At 36.0% G+C, this 27,368-nt stretch overlaps 1 protein-coding gene across 8 annotated transcripts in view; it reads right to left on the bottom strand.

Moving 5' to 3' along the window:
- HEATR5A (HEAT repeat containing 5A) overlaps nt 1-27,368 on the bottom strand; it is a 67,300-nt gene that overhangs the window by 25,801 nt on the left and 14,131 nt on the right. For 7 of the 8 annotated variants that reach the window (XM_082058470.1, XM_082058472.1, XM_082058471.1 and 4 more), the window contains exons 5-20: nt 24,361-24,469; nt 23,684-23,833; nt 23,275-23,446; nt 21,169-21,329; nt 18,476-18,731; nt 17,190-17,345; nt 16,083-16,333; nt 12,141-12,252; nt 11,088-11,240; nt 9,623-9,722; nt 8,765-8,874; nt 4,402-4,565; nt 4,120-4,295; nt 2,568-2,673; nt 1,190-1,380; nt 578-737 (exon numbers count right to left, since the gene is read on the bottom strand). In XM_082058470.1, the coding sequence (XP_081914596.1) occupies nt 578-737; nt 1,190-1,380; nt 2,568-2,673; nt 4,120-4,295; nt 4,402-4,565; nt 8,765-8,874; nt 9,623-9,722; nt 11,088-11,240; nt 12,141-12,252; nt 16,083-16,333; nt 17,190-17,345; nt 18,476-18,731; nt 21,169-21,329; nt 23,275-23,446; nt 23,684-23,833; nt 24,361-24,469 (2,527 nt within the window). The remainder of the gene's footprint in view (nt 1-577; nt 738-1,189; nt 1,381-2,567; nt 2,674-4,119; nt 4,296-4,401; nt 4,566-8,764; nt 8,875-9,622; nt 9,723-11,087; nt 11,241-12,140; nt 12,253-16,082; nt 16,334-17,189; nt 17,346-18,475; nt 18,732-21,168; nt 21,330-23,274; nt 23,447-23,683; nt 23,834-24,360; nt 24,470-27,368) is intronic. The other variant, XM_082058476.1, reaches the window with a different exon arrangement.

The raw sequence follows: 27,368 nt of genomic DNA, 5'->3' as shown, positions 1-27,368 counted from the left end.
ATTGTAGATAAAGCTTAAAAAACTACTTAAGCGAGATTTAGGCAATTACATGGAATACACTCAATGTCTCTTAAAGCTATTCTGATAGATAACAGAGAAATAACTTGAACTAGTCTTCAGAACATCTTGTCTTATCCAAGGCCTTACTGACCAAGTTCTACAGCATTCAGGCTACAAATCCCTGTTAGTTAATACATAACCCTTCAACAAGAAACACTGTGAGGTAAACTCTGTAGCAGACACTGACACAAACAAAAAACCTAGCTACTATCTAGTCGAGGTGAATGTGAAATTAGTCAATTCCTAAAACATCAGGTATTGCTTTTGAAACCAGTGTATCTCAGCCTTAACAACCCCATTGAGAGCTAAATAAGAACCTCCCACATGTCATCATAGTTCTTGCTTGAAGGTGGATTTCAGTAGGGACTGTGATTTTTATTGCCTTTGTGCTCCACCCATCACCTATGAGGTACATCTAAGAGGCTGTGAAGTGTTATTCTTACAAGAAAAAACTTAATACTCCAGAATATAAATCAGTTCATGTGTAACATAACATTTTTAGATAAGTGACAAGTACCTGTACATCAGGAGAAGTGTTGTCCTGAGATAAAGTATAAAGGATTCCAACACATGCATTCAAGTGCTGAGTAGAACCTATTCCTCCTAGGTACCTATACAGACATCCCAGAGCCAAAGAATGACCTGTTCTTGACACCACATCCCTAGCAGATTTTAGCCTATTAATTACAAGGAAAGAAAGCTGTTAGTGTAATGACCAAGACTAATACCATTTAATAAGCACATCTACAAATGGCATTTATACTACATAAACACAACAATATTTTATTAGACATTGATATTTTTCCAAAATTCTAAGTTAATTTATCATCTCTTATCTGAAGGAAATACCAAAAATATTTTAGATATATGTAAATGATGCTGCTAGAACAGCAGCCCCTTTAATTTATCTGAAAGTCTACATGCTTATACAATCTTCCTAAAGAACACAAAAACTAAGAAACACATGCAGAAGCCAGGCAGTGCTTTTTCCTGATAATTTCTTAAGTAACATCAAATTCATAAAGGAAACCAGCTTTTAAAAATTGTTACCATAATAGGGGCCAGGTAGATTTTCTCAAATGTGTTTATAAACTCAACCAGTAACTTACCACACCTTTTTTGATCTTACTTGTCAAAACTGACTTGTGCTAATCCAGCAGTGAAGGCACTGTCAGAAACCACCTGCGCCAATCTGGCCAAACACTCTGCAGCAGCACATCTCAGGAGGGGATTATTGCTTTCCAAGGCACCCATTACCAGTGTCAGGGCAGACCTTCTAACTTCTTCTGGACCTAAATTTCCCCTGCAGTTAGCCAAGTGCTAAAAATAGACAGCAAGACAGGGTAGTAATCAGAATGTGTTTTCCTGTCAGTCATGCAAAAATTACAAGACCTGCAGATGGAATCTGATTTTCTTCCCCTTTTGTCTGAGGAATTTCTCAATTTTTATTTGTTATTTTGTAAGTTAGAAGTCTAACTCAGGTAAGTGTAAATCATGGCACATTATAATATCAAAATTCTGATCTTAACAAATACCGGATAGACTGCAGTAGAACACAATAAAACCATGCATTAGCATAACATTCAGGAAGCGATATCAAGAAGAAAAACAGCGAAAACAGAATAATGACAGAAAGAAAATTCCCAGGCCAAACAACCAATGATAAGACAAGGGGTAATGGGTTCAAACTGGAACACAAGAGGTTCCACTTAAATTTGAGAAGAAACTTCTTCTCAGTGAGGGTGACAGAACACTGGAACAGGCTGCCCAGGGCGGGGGTGTGGAGCCTCCTTCTCTGAAGACATTCAAAACCCACCTGGACACATTCCTGTGTAACCTCATCTAGGTGTTCCTGCTCCAGTGGGGGGATTGGACTAGATGATCTTTCGAGGTTCCTTCCAATCCCTAACATTCTGTGATTCTGTGAAAAGCTACAGCTGGTATCTGGATTGCATATTAAATATGCCCCAAATACAAATACTGAACAATGAAAGATCTTGCCTATTCTGAAAACATTTTGCCTTAGTTTGAAGAAAGCCTAAGAAGGGAAAAATAAAGCCTGCCCACAAACAAAGGAAAATACAAATAAAGTATCACGGAAAAGCAACAAATGGCAGATAGTTATGAGATTATCTTACCAGTCATTACTTTTTTATTTATACAGTAAGAAATATGAAAGAGACAGCGATAAAGACAGAAATGATACAAACAGAATTTTTCCATCTTTCTCTTATTTGAATGACACTAGTGTGGATGACAGTGTACTAGAGTGTACTAACCCTTTAACACTATAAAAAGGGAAAAATTAGACTGTGACTCTTCAGCACTTAAGGAAAGTGTGACATCACCAAAAAAAAATGTATTATCACAGAAAATAGGACTGATCTTCACCTTGACTGTTAATCAAAAGAAGAACTTCTGTGTAGACACATTTGAACCAACAGATGCCATGTTTTAGTGACAGAAAAGCAAAGGAGAGAATCAAAGGAGAGAGAGACGAGATTTACCTTTAAGGAAGAAGAAAAGGCTGACACAACATTTAGTTGTACTATTTGTTGCCGTGAACCTTTTGTTTGCTTTATGGAATTCAACAACTGTTCTAACACCTGGAGCCTAAAATAAAAACAGAAAAGAAACCACAGAATTAAGGAAACAAATCAAGCTTTTAATTTTTTTTTCAACACATAACAAAGCCTATATATTATAGAAACAGAGGTGGAACAATTCTATTACCCTAACTGTTGAGTATTTTCCTTCAACTGACATCCCTGTCTACTACAAAAAGAAGTTGTATTCCATATTAGAATAGGTAATTACGTTACGAACACGAACCTTTTGCCTTTGTTTCCTTATAACATATGTATTCACAGATAATCACTTATATCTAAGTAACATTAGACAGATGTTATTAAAAGGAACCGTGTACAGGAATGATGCATTTTGACTTCCACTTGAGAAAGGAAGAGGGAAAAGAAAAAGAAAAGGAAAATGCAGTTATCTGCCACAAGTACTTCAAGTCTTGAGAAAAGGTGAAGAAAACCAACCAGCATTCTGATGACAGTAGGGACAAAAAGCTCAGAAAAATAGAAAGGGGGGGAGGTGGGGGGGCGAGGAAAGGCAGTCATTGAAGACAGAATGAGGAAGGAAATACAAGTCAGAAGAACGTGTCATAAAGCATGTGGCAATTTTATTGGCAGGTATGTTCATACACAAACAGCTGCCTTAGGATGACACTAAATCCCAAGCATTCTAAACAGGGAAGATTGGACTCACGTGCTAAGCATTCATCCCTTGCAGGAAATTACAAAACTATCACCACCTACAATGATCATGATCTGAGTACTAACTAGCTGGCTTTGAAAATATAAAGCTGTTTAATTTAAAAATAATTGATTTGCTCAATGCTGCGTTCAAAAAAATTACCAGCAGTACACAATAAGCAACAGAGTGCAGAAATCTTGAGGAATGTCGTGGTTCAGCAATCGGTGTGCATATAAATGTGAAAGAAAACTAAATGCCCTGTGTGCAGTAGGAAGATACACACGTATACACAAACCCAAGTCTGTGATCCCTTTCAAGCATTCTTGTATCTCGACAGAATCATTATAACATACACTCTTGTTTCTCCCCGTCTACTTTTTATGAAGAATGAGGCAGCATAAGGGTTAAATTTTACTGCAGCTTCCTACCCATTTTGTCCCTCTTTGGTTCTACATCATCTAGTAATTATGTGTTGAACACTATAATAATTGTGTAATATCTCTTAAAATAACTTCTATTTTCATCTGGCTATTGAAACAAAATATTATTTTTCTTGATCAACAGAATTTATTATAATGACAGCAACCTCTTACTGGATGTGTGTATTCACTCTGAGTAACTTTAAACAGAAAGTCTAACAATTTGTTAGTCTGAATTATATTATTCAGATGGTTTACAGAATCCACTTATACAATTCATTATTTTTCCAGAATTGTTTTCGTATGTGTTTAATCTCACACACTGTGACCATCTTTTAGCATCTCCCAAATTCCCCAACAGTTAGAGTTACTACTTTACCTGTGAGATTCTGCTACATGGGAAAACATAACTCCAAAAAGATGAGTTGCTGCGCTGATAACAGACAATACAGGAGGTAGAGGTTTGGGTACTGAATCCCCTTTTGCAACTTTCTCATAAATTGCGTAAGGGTCATACTCCAGGCTGCCACCAGCTATGCTGTTACCTAATAGGAGCTGTAAGAAGGAAAAAAAGTGATGACCAAGTCATAACCAGCACTGAGCAAAATAACTAGAACTGTATGAAATTATAATACCATCATTATACTAGATCAAAAAGTACCTGCTCTTCAATAAATCGGTGGTCAGTGTCCTGCAGTAAGGGACCAAGTAAAAGGAGATCATTCTCATGACAAAGCGGTGGAAGCAAGAATGTAGAGGTATCGATCTGGCTATCTGGGACAGTCAAGTCAGCCACTAACTCTTTTAGAACAGCACAGAAGTTTCCTTTAAATTAGAAACATATTCAAAATTTTTGTTAATTATTTCCTACAAGTAACTTTGGGAGCAATATATTTATATTGCAATAGCAACATTGAACTAACATTTTTTCTTACGTCTTCAAATAGTTAATTGGAGAAAACTACAGGCGAAACAACAGACCCACCACCTAAGATAAGCAAACTAAGCACATACAGCAATCTAGAAGCTGAAAACCAGAGACCTTTACCTTTACAGACGGCATAATGCCACACAACAGCTAATCCAGTAAGTTAGTTACATTTACAATTGAAGTAGAGGAAGAAAAGCAGTTACAAGCACAGACATATGTCTACTACAAATTTCCTGAAAATTAATGCTGTGGAATGCATTACATAACCATGCAGGAATACTTGGACTTGGCAAGCAGATGTAATTTCAAACATACATCAGTTTGATAAATAACCAAAAGCTGCAGAATGTACTCCCCTATTTCAGGACTTTACACTCAAAAAGCAAACCACGAGTAACACACCGTAGGCTACGTTATGATAATTTATGCTGGTAGTTAAAACTTTCACATATTCTTGTACATAATATTTCAGATAAGACTGTGCATTATACATCAACAACAACATTAGGCATTCTAGGTTTGACTATTTTAGGTTATTAAAATAGTCCCTGCAGAGAGAGAACATTTCCAGTGCTGAACCACATGTGATGAAAAAGGTCTGGCTTATCTGGTAAGTTGTGTTGAAAAACACTGCAAAATTGATCTTAAAGAATATACACACTCTTTATGCAAATATTACATAAGAATTTACCTCCAGAGCATCAAGATTGCAAAGTCAAGCCCTCATGAACTGGGAAATATCAGCATTAAAGGGAGTTTAACTTCACATATCTAGGTCTTTGCATTCAGTTTGGTTGTTGGATGATCACACAATTACCTGTTTGCACTGATTCTAACCTTTCAACACACAGAAGTTCCAAAAAGTGGGACAATGCTGTTATCAGCACCTCACGGGCCTAAGCAGAACAATTTGTATAGCTGGAGCTGGTAGCTGCAACCAGCTGGTTTACCCTTCCTGAGTCTTGAATCTCTTCTGAAAAAGCTGATCACCTTCCCCTACCATAAACTCCCCCGGCATCAGCCTCTTCCCTGCAGGCATCTGGTGCTTTGCTCTCCTCCCTGACTAATTAGCAAGGATGTCAGTCCCAAAATGCTTATCTCAAATCTAAATGTAAAAGCTCAGCACTATCAGATACACACGATCATGCACAGATAGTGTGTGAAAGGGAAAGAAATCGAGCCTTTTTAAAAACAACAATAATTAAAAAGAACAACTAGAAACTGCTTTTTCATTAGTTATTACCCATCACAATAAAAACAAAATTTGAAAAATCCAATTTATGTGAAAACAGCTTTTCAAATAAAATGTAATAGAGATACTTAGCAATTTTTAACCAAATTAACATTTATTTTAGTCCCAGATATTTGGCCATTCTCAACATGTCAAATAATATTATATCAATGTAAAGTAGCTCAAAAAATTGAGCCAGAATGTGGATCCAGCATCCTAACTATTCATCACATCCTATTAAGAAAGAGAAGTAAATGCATATATCCAATTTTATGGCTTAGACAGTGGAACATAACAAGCACAAAAAGCTGAAGAATGAAAATAACCCTAATGAGTTGTCTGACAAAACACGTTAATTTCAGACCACAGAAAATGTCAACAAATCTAATAATCAAAATTAAAACTCCTGAAATTATTTGTATGAAATTACCAAATTGGACATTATAATAATTATTTTTTTTTATATCAACTCACAGGAAATAAATGTTTTAGTCTCAAAAACATGAGCACAGCAGCATCCAAAACTAATGAAATGTGAAAATGATCGAGAATATAAATCACCATCATAGAAACAGAACCTGCTTTTCCCAGCTTAACAACTTCATACTTTGCGTCAGCTAAATTGCAATGTCTTAACTGTTCACGCAGGAGGGAAGACAGCACCTACAACATGCTAAACATTTTTCACTGATGTTCAAGTTAACCCAATACACTCTTCTCACATCTGTCATTTCTGAAATACTGCAAAAAAATCCTCTGCTACTCGTGCACATTCACAGTAAGCCTTCATAATTTTGCTGTTTGAGCAGATACTGATTTTTACTGATGACAGAAAGCAGCAAGAGAAACATCAGCGAGGCTGAACGACAGCAGGAAAGGACCAAACAGAGTCTAAAAAAGTTATCAGAAATCTAAAGCTTGGAGTTGAGAAAGAGGCTTGGAGCCATCAATAAAGAATCTGTTTTCAACTGTTTATTTTGCTGGGTATTTTGTTTTGTTCCTCTTCTGCTACAGAAAAAAAGCTTTGCACATTATTTGCAAATACTAAAAGCTTGAGTTACTATTCCTACTATATGTCCCCATAACAAGTTTTCTCAAAAAGAAACAACTTGCATGTTTCTAGCATCTACCCAGGTTGAAGAAAATGGAAGGAAATAAACCCATGAACTGGTGAAAGCTTCTCATTCAGTATGTCACTCTGAGCCACGCAAAATGTGCCAGGCTGTGCAACACAAGGGTGCACCTACTATTCTTCCTAATCGTAATAACTAAAATTATACAGAGAAAAAACACTCTGGGTTCCATATTCATATGGTTTTCCCAAATAATTTATTTCAAAAAGTCCCAGTATTTGCAAAGACACAGTTTCTGCATGAAGCTGTCATAATGGAAATAACATGGAAAGAAAACTATTTGTTTCAAGTTCTACCTTAAAACTTTTTTTTTTTTTTTACGTATTCCTAAATGATATATACTTACATGTTAAAATACATAACAGACCTTGACAATAAGCTCTGGCAATATATGCATTTCCATTCTTTCCCACATCTCACACTGATGTATTACAAACAGGTGAACAACTCTGAGACTACATCTGACAAATTACTGTTTTGACTCTAAGTCCATTTACAAAGCTTTCAGCAGGGTGACCACTTATTTTTAACAAACCTTATAAGCTTTTTCTCTACTTATTGGTTCTAGATTGCAGCATCCCCAGCTAGGATGCTCTCTCACCATAGTCAGACTTTATGCTGTAAAGTATTGTCTATTCTTCAATAAAGTTACACCATATGCAAAAATCCCAAACAAACTAAGAAATCACCAAAACCATCCACACTCAAATATCTGTATTCTACAGTACATTGCCCCTGTAATAGTATAGAAGAACCAAAGAAGTAACTTGCTGTAAGGGATGTAGGTGTCATTTTCAGCCAAGTCCAAATCACAAATGAATACTACACACTACGCTTCAAGCATTATATACAGACTTCTAACGTGACAAAGCCAAAGGTCAGTGATTTGTCCTTATAGAGATTCATTTAGCAGTTACCACTAGATGGAGCAGATTATTTGAGTGAGGATTCCCTCCATGACACAGAGGATGCAGCCAACTGAGCGCCTGGTTGGCCCATATTCTCTCTGTCCTAATGAAATACCCTGTACTTCTTTTTGTAACCACCAAACACTCTGGTTCCTTATTTCAATCCATACAGTACTCTATGGCAAACATGACAATTGAAAGACAACAAAGGTATTTAGTGTTTTGGTTGAACTGCCAGACCTGTCTAACCATAGTGCATAGATATTGGATTAGAGGATTCTATTTTAAATACTGCCAGTTATGTTCCACTACAGGAAAGTGAGCCTATCCCCAGATTTTTTTGACATTTGTCTTTAAATACAAATTTTTCATCCACAATCTGCACAGGATCAGATTAATAGATCTGTAATATATAAATCTACTTGAAGCAATTAAATTCTTTTAATGGACTATATTCAATTGGTTTTGCTATAATTACACCTTTTGGACTGAGGTTTCAATGAAAAGTAAAACAGGCATCAGAGTAAGTAAATTCTTCGAGTAGTTTAAAACTGTATGGTTGTCTGCCTTCAAGTTTCAACTAAAAATACAACAAAAGTCTGTATTTGTAATAGAAGAGGGGAAAAAAGATGATAATGAACACTAGTTTTTCAAAACCATAGTAACTTCAGTACAATTTCATCAAATCTAAACAGAAGGAATAAAATTTGTTTATTAGAAGAGGTGGAACTACTCCTTGCTAACTGAATATATGTTGAATAAAAAGTTAAAAATGAGCCCATGATATTTTAACAGATATCTCTTTGTAAGGAAATACATACCTTCATAGGTCTTTGGAGGCAATACTGCTAGTAATTCATAAAGTTTATGTCTGTAAACTGTTGATGATGTTTTTAAGGAATTTCCATATGATTTACATATTGAAGAAAGCCTTAAAATATGCAAAGCACATCAGAGATGTTAAAGACTAAGCATTATGTAACACTCCAGTTTCATTTGTACCACTTTAATGAATATTATTAAAATCTATACATACAAGTACAGTTTTGATTTACATTACCAACAGTAGAAGCAAAACAATTTATTTCACATGTTCTGACAGAACCTCTGTTCTCCATTCCCAGTCATTAATTTTATTTGATACTAGATAAATAAATAAGGCTTTCTATTGCCTTTGATTATATGTATACTTATTACAATTAACTTTTTTTGTGGATATATCTCTGTAAATTTGAGTTTAGATCCCAAATACTACATACTCTTAAGGCAAAAGTTTAAAAATTATAAAGCCCTTTTCCAGCTTAGCTCTGAACCTAAATATAAAAAATGCCCATCTTGAAAACTTTTGTCCAAGCGTATTCTTGAACTTTGTTATTTTATTAAAAAAATGATCATGCTTAAACATAAATGTGCATGTTTGATTTAAAAAACAGAATAAAAGCACTAACTTAACAACAGCGTGCAATAATTTCTTCCCTCGCTTTTTGAAATGATACTGGAAAACATAAGACACATTATGGCTACTAAAGACTTCAACTATACAGCTGAATTCTATACTCTAATTTTTGTACTTCGAAAAAAAACATTGTTTAGAAAGTGCACTAAAACAAATACAAGAAGATTGCTCTGTAGCTTTTCAAAACCAGAATCTCATTTAACAGTTCGATACACACACTTACTGTGTCAATAAATCAACAGCACTTGGGAGTGGAGGAAGAAGTCTCTGAACAACCTCATCTGTAAGAAGACCAGCACAGTGGAAAACAAAGCTCTTGATAGCTAGAAAAAGAATTGGATATTAAGTTACTTAGTATGAAACATGTAGAAGGGAAAAAAAAAAAAAAAGAAAAAAAATATCACATGAGTACAGTAATAACATTGTTACCACGCTAATAATTTAAAGGTAGAAGAAAGCATGCAAAAAAAAAAGTTAAGTATTTTGACTAATAATTTAAGAAACTGACAAGAATCTCAAATGAAAAAAGTCATATTTACAGATTCACTGTTTTGGTGTCTTAGCTTGGATGTTCATACACTGACTTTTAATTGCATATATATATGCAAGCATTTTTTGCTTTTTCTTATGGAATATAAATCTACATGATAATTCCATGATAATAACTAAAATGATTTAAAAAATGGGAGAAGGATGATAACCAGATGACCTACTGCTTACTTTGCTAGTTCTCTATTTAAATTTAACTTAATGACTGTACTTTAAGACACTACTTATATGTACATGACTATTTTTCATTATTTACAGAAAATTAAACTTGAGTTCATAGTTCAAAAAGCATCTAGAGAATACACAGTATTAAAGACCAATTTCTAAAAGGAAAAGAAAATATTTAAAGTTTAACTATTAGGTTACTTCTAAAATTAATTTACCATTGAATTCCACACTTTCCAATAGATTTTAACAGTGAGAGAGAGGGGCAATCACTATACTAGGGCTCACATTTCTGCAACGCCAAGGATCCTTGAGTTCTCTGGAACACATAACTGAAACTCTTGAAGTGTTTAAAGATCACTGGAGTTCTCTCTTGGAAACTCAAATTCACAATATTTCATTATGAAAAATTGCAACCTACCAGATAGCAGCCAAACACCCAGTACTCTTCACTGGCTGAGAATTGCAACTTTCTTATCCTAATTTTTACGTGAGCCTTCCCACTCTCACAAATGTGTTTGACTGACTCCCCAACTCTATTTTGCTTACAGTAAGACAGCTACTAGGAAAGAGAACTGCTGTTTACCAAATATAACAGACTGTAAAAACAACAGAGCATACCCTGGTTCGGGTCCTCATTAATTACTGTGACATATATCTGTTAAACAAAAGAAGAGAAGCAACCTTCCTGATGTCATTTACCACTTGGAAATCAAACGATTAGAAGAACAAGAGAAAAAAACTCTTGGATTTTTTTATTTGTCTATTTTTTACAAAAATGAAACATATGTATATAGATAGACATTTAGGTAAATATTTCTCTACAAGCATGTATGTTGGGGAATTAATACGTTCTTTACCATTCAGTGAAAAAAATCACTGAGAAGTATTGTCATTCTTTCAGAAAGAAAAAAAAAACCTCGCAGTCAAACTATAAATATGCAGAGTGAATATGCACAGTAAATCCCACTTACCACAGAGAGCACCAGCACGACCTTCCAGTGTTACTTGCCAGGTAAATGAATCTCCTCGTGTCTTCTCTGTTTCTAGGTCTTTAGGAGATAATGGAAAGATGCATTTCCACAGTAACAGCATTCGTGGCAGATGGTGTTGAACAACTGCAGGACCTGTAGGTGTTGACAGTTGTCATGTTAGTATAAGAGTTAATAAAATTAAATTTTCTCTTTGGTTCTTTTATCTATGTTCACAAAATCATTACAGCCGTGAAGAAAACTTTATGCTACTTTTCCAGTCATCTCTCAGATAATTTCTCAAATCTTTACTGTCTTGGTACTACATTTTCATACATAACTACATACTCACTGACACATTTACAATTATGTCACCAAGCCAACTACAATCTCTGTTTTACTAAGTACAGACCCTGTGGATCATCAGCACAAAAGAATGTAATAAGCAACACTGATGTTCAGAAAAGCAAATATTTGTTATAGGTTAATGTACAAGGTGTGTTTTCCCTAATCTAAGAAACAACTGGGAGCTGCTGGGCACAAGTAAACACTGAAAACATGAAAGGTACCTTAAAAATACAAACAAAGCAGATAAAATATGTTCTTCATAAGTAATTTAGTGATCACAATCAATAATCTGACCAGTAGTAAATATCAGAAAGTTCTGTAAGGTTTCAAATGCCTGACAAGAGGGAAATACAAATCATTAGCTGATTTTGTTCTGGGATACATCTTAAAAATATCAGTGTAACTCTTCATGACCAAAGACATTTGGTTAGATTGACTCTGAAATTTATCTTCTACATTTAATTAACAACGGTCTCACCCAGCCACTGTTTTTCAGACATTGCTTCCAATGAACTAATAGCAAATTTGAAAGAAGTGACATTTTTATTTTAGAGAGTTTTTCTAAAGATTCCAATTTGCATTGTTTTTTAACAACTATTTTGCAGTGCTAAATTAAATGAAACATCAAAAGAACTAAAAGAACCAAAGCCAGAGAAAGAACACAGAACAGCTTAATTTAGTTTAAGAAAAATTGTAGAAAGCGACTACCTAATGTCATGAGGGCTGCTATCAACAGCCATCCAGCCTGTGTTCGCTGCAGAGAAATGCGACTGTTCTGAGCGGCAGAACACAACAAATCCTCTGCTACTGTCATGATTACCTTCGAAGTTAAAGAGAAAAACAGAGCATCAGCATCTTAGTAACTAACAAATATTTTTCAATACTATTTGCGGTGATACTTAACCCTGTTTCAGTGTCCCTGAATAGAATGCCCTCATCTTCTCACACTACAGCAAGAAACTCGGACTCATGAAGTTAGAATGACCAACTTCAGTACCAGCCTGGAACACCTTCAACATTTCCTGTGGCAAAGTTACTTGGTGGCTTAGTCTCCTCCTTTTATCAGCAGTAAAATGAGAGCTAACAATTCTCAAAGGAGTATGTGTGGTGAGGATCAAAGTGTTCCCATATTTTGTTTGTGACACTATGTAAAAAAAGGACAGCAGGAGGCCTATGAATTAGAACTAAGAAGAAGTGGTGAAAGGAGTAATGATCTTTTTATCCCTCTTTTAGAATAAGGTCTACCATTCTCTCTGACAGTTTTTAATCAACAAATGGTACAACTAAACAAACAAGTTAGAATACTATGGTACAGCTAGAATTAATCCTATCTTAGCTTCTCCACAATAATTGCATGTGCCTACTGTTATGTGCTAAACGCGAGGCAACAATCTACTCTTGTTACCAGAGCCCAAGCTACCCAGAATTTCCATGGAGGAACAGAAAACACGTCCATGGACAATTACCACAGTATGGCTACAACTCCAAAAATATTCTGCAGATGGTTTGCTTCAATTGTGTTTCATATACACAAAAAAAAGTATTTCTTAAATATTGCATTATGTCTGGTTGCCAAAACAAATTGCTTGTAAATTAGTATTACAAGTAAGAAGTGTCATTATAAATAATATCATTAAAGCCTCAGTATAGTAAATTTCCTTCTATATTTTTTTTCACACTATAATTTACTTGGACAGGACGAACAGCATTCCTCTATAATTTATTTGAAAAACTGTCCAAAAAAAGTTAGCTTCATGGAAGTTTGAAATTTGTATACTTCCAAAACTTAATGAAATACTAACAGTCCAAAAATAATAGTTTCCCCAATTCCATAATGTTACCAGATGCTTATAAAGGAAGACATTTGACAGATTCCTTATAGATTTAAAGTATTTCACTCTAAAACTAAAATGGCACCCTTGCTAAAGTATACTATTAAAAATTACTAACAGCTTAGTATAAACCACCTGATAAAGAAGAATCCTAAAAAGGATTTTATGTAATTGTCCTGGTTTTGTTAAAAACAAGTTTCTCTTTCAGTGAATTTTGCCTGTCAGCTAAAGCCTTCATATTAACTGCATTTTCCTGGAGAACCAAACACATGTTTTGGTAAACCTAGCAATGGAATGCAAACTTATTGATAAGCACGGATGGACATCTCGCGAGAGGGGCAACGAGAAACGGGTGACCAAGAAACTGACCAACTGTGTGTAACATTCCATTCACGTGAATACTTCATATAAAGTGGGAGATCACGAGGATCTCGTCCCTTTTTGCCTTTGCTTTTTCCCTTCTGCTTATGGCCGACCTTAGGAGAGGACCTTGCTAGTCGTCCCTGCGAACTGAGGCCTAGTGAGAGACTGAATCCAGCCCCGCTTGTTTGCAGAGTCTAATCCAGGACTTCGGGTGCCAGCTCTGCCGTTGCTGAGACTTTCAAGATTGGTTTTGTATATTTTGTATTATTTTCTCTATTCTTATTAGTAGCATTAGTAAAACATTGATAATTTTTCCAACTCTCTTCTCTCTGTCCTTCTTTCCCTCCCGATCGCCTGTGCTGAGTGGGAAGGGGGGAGAGGGAGGGGCAAAAAGGGGGAAGTGCCGGGGGAGAGGGGGTTAACAATACATCTGCCAGGGTTTTATTGTCACCCCGCAATCTTAACCCTTGACAGTAATGATTTCTGACAATTTTTCTGTTTGTGTACTAAGAAAAATGTCTTATTTTTGAAGGATTTTTTTGAAGTGAAGTATTAGCATTAGTGCAGCATGCTAAATGTATACAAACCCACTCGTTACTTTGTTCTCTTGAATAGGTTCCCCCTGCAACTCTAACCACTCCCTCAAAGGAAAAAGCATTAATATAAAACAGCTTCTGTCCAGGTCACTACTGTCTACGTTTTATATTTCCTTTTCAAAAGTGCTCCATTTAACACTGGTCTCTTTCAGCTCCTCAGAAGAGGAGTGAGTCTGGAATCTGGCAGTAGTCCTGGGAGAGAATGGAAAACAGCTTTTGTCAGCTCCTCCGTTCACCCCCCTGCCAGCTCAATGCAGAATCCAGTGTTTCTCCCACACTTTTCTGAGCCCTCTCATACCTCCTCCTGGCCCTATTTCATCCTATTCTGTTCTTCTAAAAGAAATCTTTAACAGAGAAACTTAATTCTTAATAAACAGAAACTTTAGCTTCGTTTAGGTGTAGAGATTTGAATGGCACTTCTTATCTATACAAATGGGCAAACGATACTCATTTTGTTCTCTCCCAATGGACTTTCACTAATCGCAAGGAAAAGCTTTTAAAAGCTAAGAAAAACAGGCCTTTTTTAACATTTATAAACTGTTTCATCAGCAATTAGGACTTTGAACGTTGAGAACTGCAGCTAGCAATGTCTGTTAAGGAGTGGTGTGGAACTGTCAGTACCCAGCAATGCTGAAAGGGTGGGCTGGAATCACTGCAAGGGACATTGCGCCTAATGTACTAAAGCACTCCTTCCATCTTACAGTAGTGTAATAACAAGAAAAAAGCCCACAATCCTTGTGGTGTCAAAGTGTGTCACTTCTCCACTGGCTCCCAAACAGATATTTTCAGAATTGAGAATGGAGGTTTCCGCACTGTGCAGAGAATTAGCATGTACTGCTGAGACCTGTGTTGCACCATGGTTTTCCAGCTGTGAGTAACTCCACAGATAAAGTTCACGTTGAGATGGAAACAGGTTCTTCTCCTGGTCTATGTTTCTACGTCTGTACGTCCCTTAAACTTGCGAGCACAGTATATCCTGTCTGCACTAGTGGAGAGATTGGTACCAACATCTTAGGGTATGTTAATGCAAGAAATTGGTTTCTGTCAAATTCTGTAAAACAAAATAAAAGCGTGTATCTGTTGGACTTGATTAAAGATTTTGTTGGGCTTAACCGAAGATTTTCAAGACAATACATAATTACTGTTATTGGTGTAAGCACTGACTGAACTGTACACTGGAGAGTCACTGGTGGGCCTGGGGAATATTAATATGGTTTAATCTGTTGCTGAATGAGTTTCCTAACAGGAAAGTTATTTCTAACATCACATCATGCAATAAATCTGTATGTATACTTCTAATTATTTTTTAATAAAAGAAAGATATTTTCCTTTGGCAAAGCTTGATGCATTTCAGCCTTTTCTCACCATTAACACTGCTGAAAAATCAGATTTCTAATTTAAGCCAATGTCAAACTGGGACAGAACTGCAGAAACTTTGATCTCGCTGTAAAGAATTTAGTTTGAACTTCTAAAAAAATTAACTCTACTCATGAAATGTTTTGTCCAGATAAACCTTCTCTTAAACTGTTCAATTTAAGTCCTTATAGCTCCACAGAATTGACCTCTGTCCCCAAACAACAAACTTCCCCTCTAACAAACTTTACCACTAGAAAAAGGTAGCAGTATGAGTGGCAAATTAAGTAATAAGTGACATTTCCTGAGAAATTCACAATCCTGACACATGTGAGAAAAATACTTGCTTGTTTGAGTTACAGTATACTTCAAAATCCCTTTCCTGAGGAAAGAAAATATCTCATCAGTATACTGGGTTATGTGATCACGTAATAAAGAATACATGCGAATACTGCCATAGTGCTAAATTAAATGAATTGCCTGTAAGTAAAGTATTCAGAGCATACCTTCCCTTTTCCATGTGGAATTCCTAAAGGACTGTGTTTTACCGCACCCAGCAAAGCAGCAACAGCAAAGCTGTAGCCAGTTACTGATTCTGGGGAGGATTTCAATGCACTAAGACGTTCAAGGCAACGATCCAACAGCAGGGACACGTAGGAGGGCAATGCTACTGCAATACAGCGTAAACACCAAGCTGCTGTTAGCCTAACTGAAATGCTGGGATGAAGAATGACAGAAATTACTGCTTCCAGAACTCCTGAAAAATAAAATTAATAAACACACCTAAGAAATAGGCAAGCAGATTGTCAAACAAGCAAAACTGTATACAGAGGGCTGGTGAACATCCCACTATCCAGGTTCTGCACTTCTCTTTAAAAGGTACTACTGACTTTTATTGTGAATTATTTCTTATCACTTTTAAATATATCAATACTTTTCAAAAAAGTTACCCTGAACGAAAAGTAACAATATGGAGAAAACCTAACATACTATGCAGTTATTCACCAGCATGCATAGAAAATATCTGTAAGTGTTCTCAAGGAAGCAGAAATCCATCCAGTGGAAACAGATGTCCACTTGAACTCATCCAGAAAAAAAGAATCCTCACCGCAGTTAAACGAAAACAATGAAAGTAGATTAATATACCCAGCTCAATCAAACTGATTTAGTATAAACTTTACGAAGTGTTGACTTTAAATACAACCCTTAATGGAGTTAAATTTGATACGGATTTTTTTTACTTTGTTTATTTTAAATTTTTCATACTAGTACAGGCCAGAGAAGGCACTGAACTCTTTTAATTCTTTCTTTGGGCAAAGCCTGATGATTTCCTACAGCATGGAAAGCAGCCAACTTCCTCTCCTTCTTTTTTTTTTTTTTTTCTTTTTTTTCTTTTCAGTACAGTGGAAGAAAGCAAAAAAGGATAGAAGAACTAAGGTTGTCCAGGTGAGGAGACTGAACACCAGAAGAAAGGTTGCTATAGTCAATGCCAGACAAAGGATCCCAACAGAATGAAAGAACTGACAGTCTAGCCGTAAGAAATCAGAGAAGATCACAATGAACAAGGAAATATATTTTGTACTCTGATCCACAACATAATTCAGGGCTTGTACCTGCACTGGAATCTTGCAGTAATGGTGCTGCTGTGGTTCCTAAGCCATGGATGAGACTTCCAAGTTCTTGAAGCGCACACACAAGCACGTGCTGACTTGCTGTTACATCTGTCGCACTAATTCTTGTTTCCAAGTTACTGTCACTCATTGCAGCATCTGGTAACACAATATAGGAAGATCCCCATCAAATCATTACCAAAATGAAGCAAGCAGATCAAATTCTGCATGATAAGTTGTTTATACTACCAAATGAGATTTTACCATTTTATTATTGGCCAAATGGGTTTCATAAAAGTTTACCTTCACTGAGACAAGTACATTTCTGTTACTTGGACAGCATAGTAACATCTGTGAGGGCAGGAGGGCAGATAAATGGAAACTACCAAATTGCTTATCTTTAAGTGATGGGGAACAGTGGCTAGTAAGAACAATGCTATTCTCAGCCCCACCAAAAGTGACTTGAAGATGTCATGCTTTGATATAACTTGCCAGATTTTACTACATAGTAGGAAAAAAAGAAAGGGAAAGGAAGAGTGAAAAGGGAAGAGTGAAATAGCATGAGAGCAAGAGAGCGAGATGGTGGGGGCAGGGTATAAAGAGAGAGGGAGAAACCTGGAGGTCTTTGAAAGTTCATCTTTTGAGACAGTATTGTATCAGTTTGGACATTTAACATTTAGATAGTTACTAGTATACAGGATGCAGCTGTATAGCAGGGGATGACTGGTTATGCCCACTATTCTCTTTCTTTTCCCCTACAAGGGTGACGATGGGAGATGAGCAGCTTTTCTAGGAACCTGTGTACAAAACTTTAACATGGAAGAGAACTGTTTTCTCCAAGAGAAATGCTCAGTTTGGCAATTACGAACAAATGCTTCTTTTTTGAACCATCAGCAGTGTCAGCTGCTCTGAACAGGAAGGCAGAATCTGGCTAGACATATATTAACTGCCAATTTAACTTATTTTACAATAACATCTATATTTCATTATGGCATATATTTATTATTTTATTATATTTGTAATTGGTTAAAACTATGTTGTCCAGGGAAGAAGTGTTAAAAAAGGCGTCTGCACTTGTGTGGGTACACACATGCCAAAACACAGACATACACAAACAAATAACCAGCTCAAGTTAAAAACAAAGCAGCCCATCAAAAGCTTTCTACATTATTATGGTAATAGATCAGCACTATATATTCTGTTTCTGCAGTCTCTGGATTAGGAAGTTGGACAATCACTTAAAAAAGGAAAACCAAGGGTTCGAATGGATAATCTTGTTAGACCCATACCCACAACTTTCTTCAGTTTCCAGATGGCCTGACAAATCTCCTTGGCAGCTGCAATTTGAGCTTTTTCCCCAAGAAGGCCTCCTACTGTAGCTCGAAGGATAAATGAAATGCAGCGGCGACAGCCGATAGCATCCGTCTGACTCTGAACAGCCTTAGGGTGAGACTGAGACACGAGATCTAGAATATGGGAAAGGAAGGCAGAGAAGTTCCTTTCAAGCCATCTTGCTCCTAACGTAGAGACAAATACCACATACGCCTGGAAGAGATTTGAAAAGAAGCCATATTTTAGAGCAAAATTATCTGGAAAACCACCGCCAGCTATCCTACATATATATTTTTTTTTTATCTCTGCACATTGCCACAACTAGAACATCACTAAACTGAGATTATTAATGCATGTATGCATCCATAAATCACATACACTCTCACTTCAGGTAGCTTCAGGTTTTTTTTATCTATTTAAATAATTTTAATTACTATAAAAACTGCGCAAGCGATACTGCAGCCTTCCTTCACTGTACGTTAATTCAAGCTGCTTGCCCATGTTATTTCATTCCAGAGTGTGAGAAATGGCAGTTTACCCTGCACAAGCACTTGTTATGTAAAACATTGTGTTTGGTCTCACTGAACAACAGCTTCCAGCTATTTAACATTCTGCACATGGAACCCAAATTTAATGTATGAATGCATTTTAAGAACTACTATGTTACAAAACTATAACCCATAACCCTGAGAGAAATCTGTTATTATAGGCTTTGAATTAGGGAATATTTGCAGCCCTCAAGCACTGTTCTTTATCTCAATGAATTTTAATTGTTTGTCTTGCAATGGAGGTGCCATAAGAAGACTATGTTTGTCACAACAAAGAGAAAGAATGCAGAGTCACTTTACAAACCTAATCACCACAAGACCACTTATTTTGCCACATAATATGCTCCCTTACAAATGTGTTCCATGTGCCTGTGTTAGATGTTTTTTAAAGAACAGATGTGCTAGCATCAAGAAAAGGGAATACAAAAAACAAGAATATGCAAATGAACACATAAAATTCCTCATAAGAAAGTTCACAAATACTACATATCAAATACAACAAACTTCTCTATTTGCCTCATACATATCGTCTCATGTCTAATATTAACAACTAAATTATTCATGTGGAAGAAAGTGAAGTAGTTTAAATGGAGAAACTGTACTATTAGATCCTGTCAGCATCTAATCCTCTACTACTTGGGCTTCATAATGTACCAGGACATTACTCCTGTTTTGCAGATTTGAAAACTGAGGAATTTAACGGGGTAAATAGACTTGTGAAGAGTCACACTGCCATGGCTACATCTTGAACTGTATCTTGAACCTGCCTGTGTCTTGGACAAATATGAATTCTTCTTCCATATGTAAGAAGTCATCTTCAGTGTTTTCCTTATTTTTAAATTTATAATAAGCTGCAAGTCACATAATAATTAATAGAAAATTTACAACTGCAAGCATTTTCTACTTAGAAGCACTGATGTATGCACAATTTCTCAATTTTTTCTTACGGAAAGGTACAGTTAGAGCGCACCATTTAGCACAGGTACTATTGTGTTAACATAGAAATGCATGAAAATGAGACAGCCTCCAAAAACCAGTACAAATAGTCAAAACACTGAACTGAAATATCTATTCCTGGAAAACCAATAAAACCACCATGTATACAGAACCCCTAGGAGTCTGGCACGCATCTTCTAGGCAAATAGCTGCCAAGGTATTACTGTTCCCCAGCTTTTCAGTTTCTCTGCTGCAAGTTAATGCTTCCACCCAGCATGATCTGAGCACAGAAGACAATTTGTGAGCACTTTCTAGCTGTTTCAGTGCAAAGTCTGGCACCTTCTATCAGTAACTCAAGATAATTTACAGAATTTTTGCACTGCAGAAGTTGGAAGGCACTGAAAAATTCCCTTACAGGTGAAGAGGATGTAACAAATAGCTGTGTGGACTGTAAGATATTAAAATAATGACAGTCATTTGATATGTAAATGTTCATCATGACCTTTAGTGCTGATTCACAGGTTTAACATTTAGATATCTAGGTCTTAGAATGTAAATCATGTTTACGATAATCTTTACAGGAAGAAGACTGATATCTGAAAAAACTATACTGCTTTTATCAACATGCACTATATAGCCTGACTTCAGTTCTGCTCAGTTAACAAGACGCTATCCTCTAAATGAGCATCCTGGAACAAAGCAAAACAGATATTAATTTTTTTCCACCAAATTCTGTTTTCCTTATTTTTCACCCACTTGCTCAAAGCAGAATCGTTCTTTCAGAATGGCACTGGGAACATCCCTTAATAGAAGGAAAGTATTGCAAGTTCAAAGAATTCTTTTAACTTCCCCCTTTCATCTTCAGACAAAAGATATCAAGTTCTAAATTAAAGACTTGAGGAAAATATTTATTTATATCACTTACTTGAAATTTATATCATGCGAAGCTTTCACAAGTAATACATATCTGATTTTGAAAATTTCAAACTATCAGATAAACATTAGAAGTCTCTTTTCTTTTCTAACGTAACTCAGCATGCGAATCCTTATTTTAAATTACATAAATTTCATCACAGCTTCAAAAAAGGATGAAACAAGAGAAAACAAAATAATTATTATAGGAATGTTTAGCAATCTTAAGAAGTCAGAAACAACATAATCCAAACCTGAGTGACTCCAACTCTAACATCTCTGCTGACTGAACTGGTCCCTTTCAGCATATCACCACTGGCTCGTAGAAATCCACAACTTCCACGCAGAAATCCAGTTCCCAATAGCTCCATCACATCTTCCAAAGAGATTCTGCGGAAGTTATGCCTGGTAGATGCTAAGAACAGATGTAAATCTTTAGAGAAACAACGCTGTAAAACTTGTTACATCTTAGAAGAAAAGTTTTGACACTTATCATTTTAGAAAAAACAAATTGCACAAGTTTGGTAGCACAACCAAATCTGAATACTGTTGGAACATAATTTCACAACAGAAACTAAGATATTTTAGGACTTGGTGCTCCAGCGAACCACAATATTTCTCCAGTTTTTCTGCTTCAGCTGTCTTTAAATAGTTTGGTCATCATCTAATATGTATACATATATTTATCCTCCCCCAGTATTTACCATCTAATTTAAGCTCCCTTTGCAAAAACGTGTGTCTGGCCTCCCACCACCCAAAGCTTCATGGAAGTCCTTGCCTCTAACTCATTCCCACTTACAGCCAAAGACAACCTGCTATTCCACACTGCAGGCAGGGCAGAATTACCATCCTGCTGGGCTTAGGGGTGCTCTCTTATGAACAAAAGCATCTCAGCTTGGTATTTAATTAGATCTCCAAAATAATGACAATAGAACATGTTTACAATCTTCTAGGAAAATTATTTATCCCCAGTTCCTATTCTGTTGTTTAATTTCTTGATAGAAAGTTCATTTAAAATACGTGCTGGGACACGTGATTGAGAACGTTGCACAATGACTGCATAGCGTGCAAACTAAGTGACCCAGACTTTCACTGCATTTTTCATTCTCTTTGAAGTATTGTATTGGGGAAAGAAGTGAGAGAATTTAAGATAATCATGTCCAAAAAAAATTTAAAAAAACAACTCAACATCAGCCTGTTATAAGATACAAAGCAGAAACCTCAGGACTAGGCAATTCCCCATGCATTGCTTCCTGCACTTCCCCCCCAGCCCCTTCTCCCCCCTCAGCTTCTGTCTCACTTAGCTCTAACCTGTTTTTAACCAAGTGCTTTCCCACTAAAAATAACCAACCAAACAGCTGATGAACTTCTTGTATTTCTAAAGTGCTAAGGTAAGATTATATAACTATATTGCTTACAAAGATTAAAGAAAACTACTGATTTTATAAAGAGGTCAGAGTATTTTTTTAACTTCTATTGGGAAAATAAAAGTGCTGATTTTTTTCTGCAACACAATAATTGTCTCCAAAGCGATTCTTCAAAATATACTTTATAAATCAAGACTTCAGAGTCTCCAATGCAAATACACAGCCTCAAGAATTTTGAAAGGCAGTTAGTTGGGCTTAAAGGCATACAATTTTGTCATTTGCTGCTTATTGCAGTGAGGATCTTCTCTGATGCCATTAAAAGCAAAACAAAACTCGGCATGCTGTTGTATTTCATTTAGATTACAGTCAAGTATTTAGCTTTGGACTCCTACGATTGGACTGAACATGTCCAGCTGGAATGGCACGAGAGATTTGAGATGTTAATTTTGTGCCAGGATGCTTCAGTTGGATCAAGTCTGTCAGCAAAAACTGCTACGTACTCTGTCGAGTCAACAAAACTGCACGCTCATTTCTGCTTCTGGTCACATTTGTACTGCTAGACAATCCAAAGGTGGTTGTGATGATTGTGGAAACACAGCTTGAAAAGATATCCTTAACTCTTTAAGTTTGACAAAGAGACACTCCCTTAAAATCTTAGTGTTTTCTACACTATTGAAATTAACCTTGCCTTTAAATTCTCAAATTCTCAAATTTCTCTCCATATGATACCTAATTTTGTAACAAAGCCAACTAGTTTTTGATAAAACTTTTCCTTGTTTATTATTTTATAAATACATATGTGAATGGGTTAACACAACAAAACACGGCACTTCACAAGAGAAATGGTACTAAAAAGACGAAAACGGAGATACACACAGTCAGATGAAGTTTACATTGTGATTTTTAGTTCAGGCTTCAACAGAACTTGAGAGTTTCTGATCATCTGACAGATTTTTACAGCTGAGGAGTCAGCAAACAAAGTACGTACTTTACCTGTTGTCTGTTTTGATGTTAGAGCTCTAGCCAATACTGTGCCTAGAAGTTTTGAAACTGCTAATCGTACATCATAATTGGAACCTTCAAAGGATTTAAAACACAAGGTCACAACGCTATCCAGGTCTGTACTCCACATAAATACAGCTTCATTCTGAAGTTCAAGAAGACACTAGACAAAAAAGGGAAATAAATATCTTTATTGATGTGTAAAAGCACTCAGTACAAATTTTAGCTTGTTACATAATACACAGGTTCATACTAAAATGACTTGAATTTTTGCTGCCAAAGCAACACCAAAGAAATAAAGATAAGCAACCTATGTATTTACTGCTGTGTTGACCATCCATTAAAAGAGAATTTTATTTAGGGAGCTTACTTAATAAAAACGGCTATTAGAGCACTTTACCTTTGCAGCAGCACAGCGGACTGCCATGGATCGATCTGTCAAACATGATCGGGCAGCTTTGTAAATATCTCTATGACAGGGGATAGCAGCAGCTCCTAAACCATTTAATATGTTTTGCAAACTAAGCATGATTTCGTAACGACCTTGAGACTGAAAAATGAAAAAGAGAAATGTTGAAGTTTTGTAACCCTAAGCTCCTTGGAAATATAAAATGCCAACTACCGAAATAGGTAAGCAATGGTTTGGGGCTTTTAGAGTTCTAGAGATCTTTTTATGTGGAAGTGAGCTAAAGCAGATAACTCGCACTATAACTGTAAGCAAGTAAAACCAGTAATTCTGTGTTCTAGTGGAAAGTACTCACTAGCAGTTTAAAACTCAAAAGGTGAAGTATAAGCTGGAGCAAAAATATTCTCAGGAATAAGGCAATTAGATTTTCTAGTTTATCAAGTTCTTTCATGAAACCAGCTTGAGAATAGCTATGATTAATCCTTTTAAAGACATAATCCATTAACTCTCTAGTAATTATTTGGAATTTAGACATTTATTTGTATCCTATGACTTTCCATAATTTTTACATATTTTGGTATCATGCACTTTCTCCTATTCATTGGTCCAGCTACCAACAGTAAACATCCTATTATTTTTCCAGTCATTTTTTAAACATGCTGTTCCAATACCTCTGCATTCTTCATTGCTTTAAGTACATTCCCAACGGTGTCAGTAAAACTGTTTCCCAAAATTCTTCCCAATTTTTTGTATAAATAGCCCAAGCATACCACCGCAGCACTAAAACAAAAGCAAATCCAAAGACGCGTGAAAATGAATGCAATAATAGATGAAAGGGATTAAGACGACTAATGTAATCAATGGGCAAACAACAAAATAACTAAATAGAATGTCCCAAAAATGTAAGTGGATTATCAAAAGGAAAAAAAACCAACAATGTCTGTGTGGGGCACATATGTTCTAGGAGAAATGCAGATACAAGGGTTGGGAAAATAATTTGGATGATACAAGAATTCAGGTAATACAATCTTCCAATAAATTTTACAATAAGAATAGAATTTTCATATCCACCTTTACAACTTAACATTAATTTCTAACTAATCATGCCTTGCATTATGGAGTCTATGGCACTGTGCTACAGCAGATGCTATTAGAACCAGCCAGGGACAGTTTTATTTACAACTCAGTGATCAATAGTAGAGTGTAAATTGTCTAGTAATTAAAATTCTGCCATTTATATATAATATGGAATAATCAATCACCTTGAAAGAAACAGAAGTATAAGCCTATGTCCTTTTCACGGCACACAGATTCTGAATTTAGTTTCCAGGTGAAGTACATGACAACTGGAGTCTGTGTGCTCATTGGCAACTCCTTTAGCAAAAGTAAAAATTGCTAAACATTGAGAAAAATAAACAAATAAACAGTTGCTTAATTAAAGAATGTTTTCCTTTGAATAATTAATTAAGGAAAACATTTTGGTTTTATATTGACACGCCTATAACTAAACCAATTAATTCTACGAATACAAGGGAAAAAGAAATTCTATCTTCAATCAGCTTTCAGCATTTTGGCCAGACCTACTTAAATATGCAGTGATGCTGCTCAGCAGCCCCTTCAAGAAAACAACATTTTACTTATTCCCTAACTGATTTCAAATTTCACATAAAAATTTTAAAATGTCATACTAAATACATACTTAATTAGAAAAATGCATTCAATATTAACAGTAATTCCCTAAATGAAAAAGCACAGTAAGAAAAACAAACATATTCTTTACCTCTTATCATACCAAAATCCTATTTTCCTTAAAGCAACATTTTTCATTATTGTTTTTATGCAACTCAGTGCATGCCAGCAGTTTGGATTCTAATTTTGTTCATGGTATAGCTGGATATAAAATTAAAATGGCACCATCTTACTACTAAATTGATCATCTGATAGTTACAGATACTCTTTTTAATTAGCTTCAGGACTAAATAATGTATATTCCACATCATAATCCAAAGAAGGAATATTTAACAAATATGTACCAAAAAAACCCCAAAGCAGAGCTACCTTATTACATGACGGTATAACCTGCAAACACTCCTACACAGTTGGCTGTGCTGCCATGGACTTCAGTGTTGTAGGAAAGAATCAATCCATCACTGTTGAACAGTGATTCTAGCAACAAAGTGGCAATATTTGTTGATGAGTAAGTAACATCTAGTAACCCAATGATGAGAATCCAGCTACTTCTGCACATCAATATTTGAGTTTCTAAAAAAGTTCAAAGCAGGAGACTTAGGAAGCTCTTCTGGCTGCCTTCCAGGAATGTATCATGACTCCAGTTGTCTATTTTTTTTTCCACAAATGCTTCTTCACTAAATCCAAACTGTATTAAATATTGAGTCAGTTTGTCAAATCACAAGCAACAGCCAGCAGTTTCCAAGGAAGCCTGTAAATTTATATGGGTTTTGCAGGGAAAAACTCAATCTGCCTGTGTTTTTTCCTCCCTGGCAGCACACCTCCATTTGGATATACAGCTCTATATGGGATACATTTAACTTGTTTTCTCTGAAATTTGGCCTTACCTATTGTAGTTGGAGAAGAACCAACAAAAATGCAGAACTAAGATACTTAAACATATGCTAAAATAGCACTGAGATCAGCTACGAAAGTTTGCTGACCAGCCAAATGTTTTCAAAATGCTTATGGTTTCAAAGCAGCCCTACTGGATATTTTTAAAACTTTGTAATGTAAAGTAATAAGTGGTATTCACACTACAGAACCTGTTTATCTGATCTGATATAGCATTCTCATCACACTCCGTTTTAGTAGGAGACAAGCACCTAAGGTTCTTTTTAAAATGCTTGCCTACAACACTTCCACGTTTTGCCTACATTAAAAAATAAAAAATTTAATTTATGAGATAAGAGAACAATTCTCTAGAAACTTTCCTTAAATGAGTTTCCAGCTGAATCAACACATTGTGAACAATGATGGTGAAGTGTTGTTACCAGACAACATGGACATGTATGCTAAAGAAGGACAGAAGACAGAGACAACACTTTAATCAAGATTAAAAAAGAAAAAAAAGCAAAAAAGCAGTCTTTGTCACTGAACACCAAGTATTCTATGTATGTGCAGCACAAGATTAAAGATTTTACTCAATAAAGAGTTCTGTAGTTCCAATCATTTTTCTGTGACCTGCTGTCTCAGTGTCAGTACTTCAACAGACCCCTTTTTCAAGCCTCTTTTGAAGTACACGTTACTAGTCCCCTTTTCTCCACTTAATCTCTTATTTCCTTTCTTTGCTCCTGCTTCCATACCCAGCAGGACTCTGAACACTGGTACCTCTCCCTCACTCCTGCAGCTACTTCTCTGCCTTCTGAGCCTGGATATCTGGGTATATGCCAGTTCTGTCTCTGACATTTCTGCCTCACTGCCCATGGACTCCACCATCCCCCCGTCTGTCCTGACATCGTCCCGCTTCCCCCAGTGCCGCAGGTGAAGCAGGGGAGACCCGCACAACTCCGTCCCACACTGCCGCTCACATATAATGTTAATGCACCTCACTGCTGAGAAGCCAGTAGTGTAGCAGTTATTTCCTTTGCAGGACTAAGACCCTTTATAGCAAACTTATTCTTAACTCAAAAGACTGCACAACAAGTCAATTGGAACATGAGGGAAACAA

Source organism: Streptopelia decaocto (genome assembly GCF_964273445.1).
Source record: "Streptopelia decaocto genome assembly, chromosome: 7".
Taxonomy (NCBI): Eukaryota; Metazoa; Chordata; class Aves; order Columbiformes; family Columbidae; genus Streptopelia; species Streptopelia decaocto.
The sequence above is the reverse complement of the archived record's forward strand: the minus strand, read 5'-3'. Positions and strand labels throughout refer to the sequence as shown.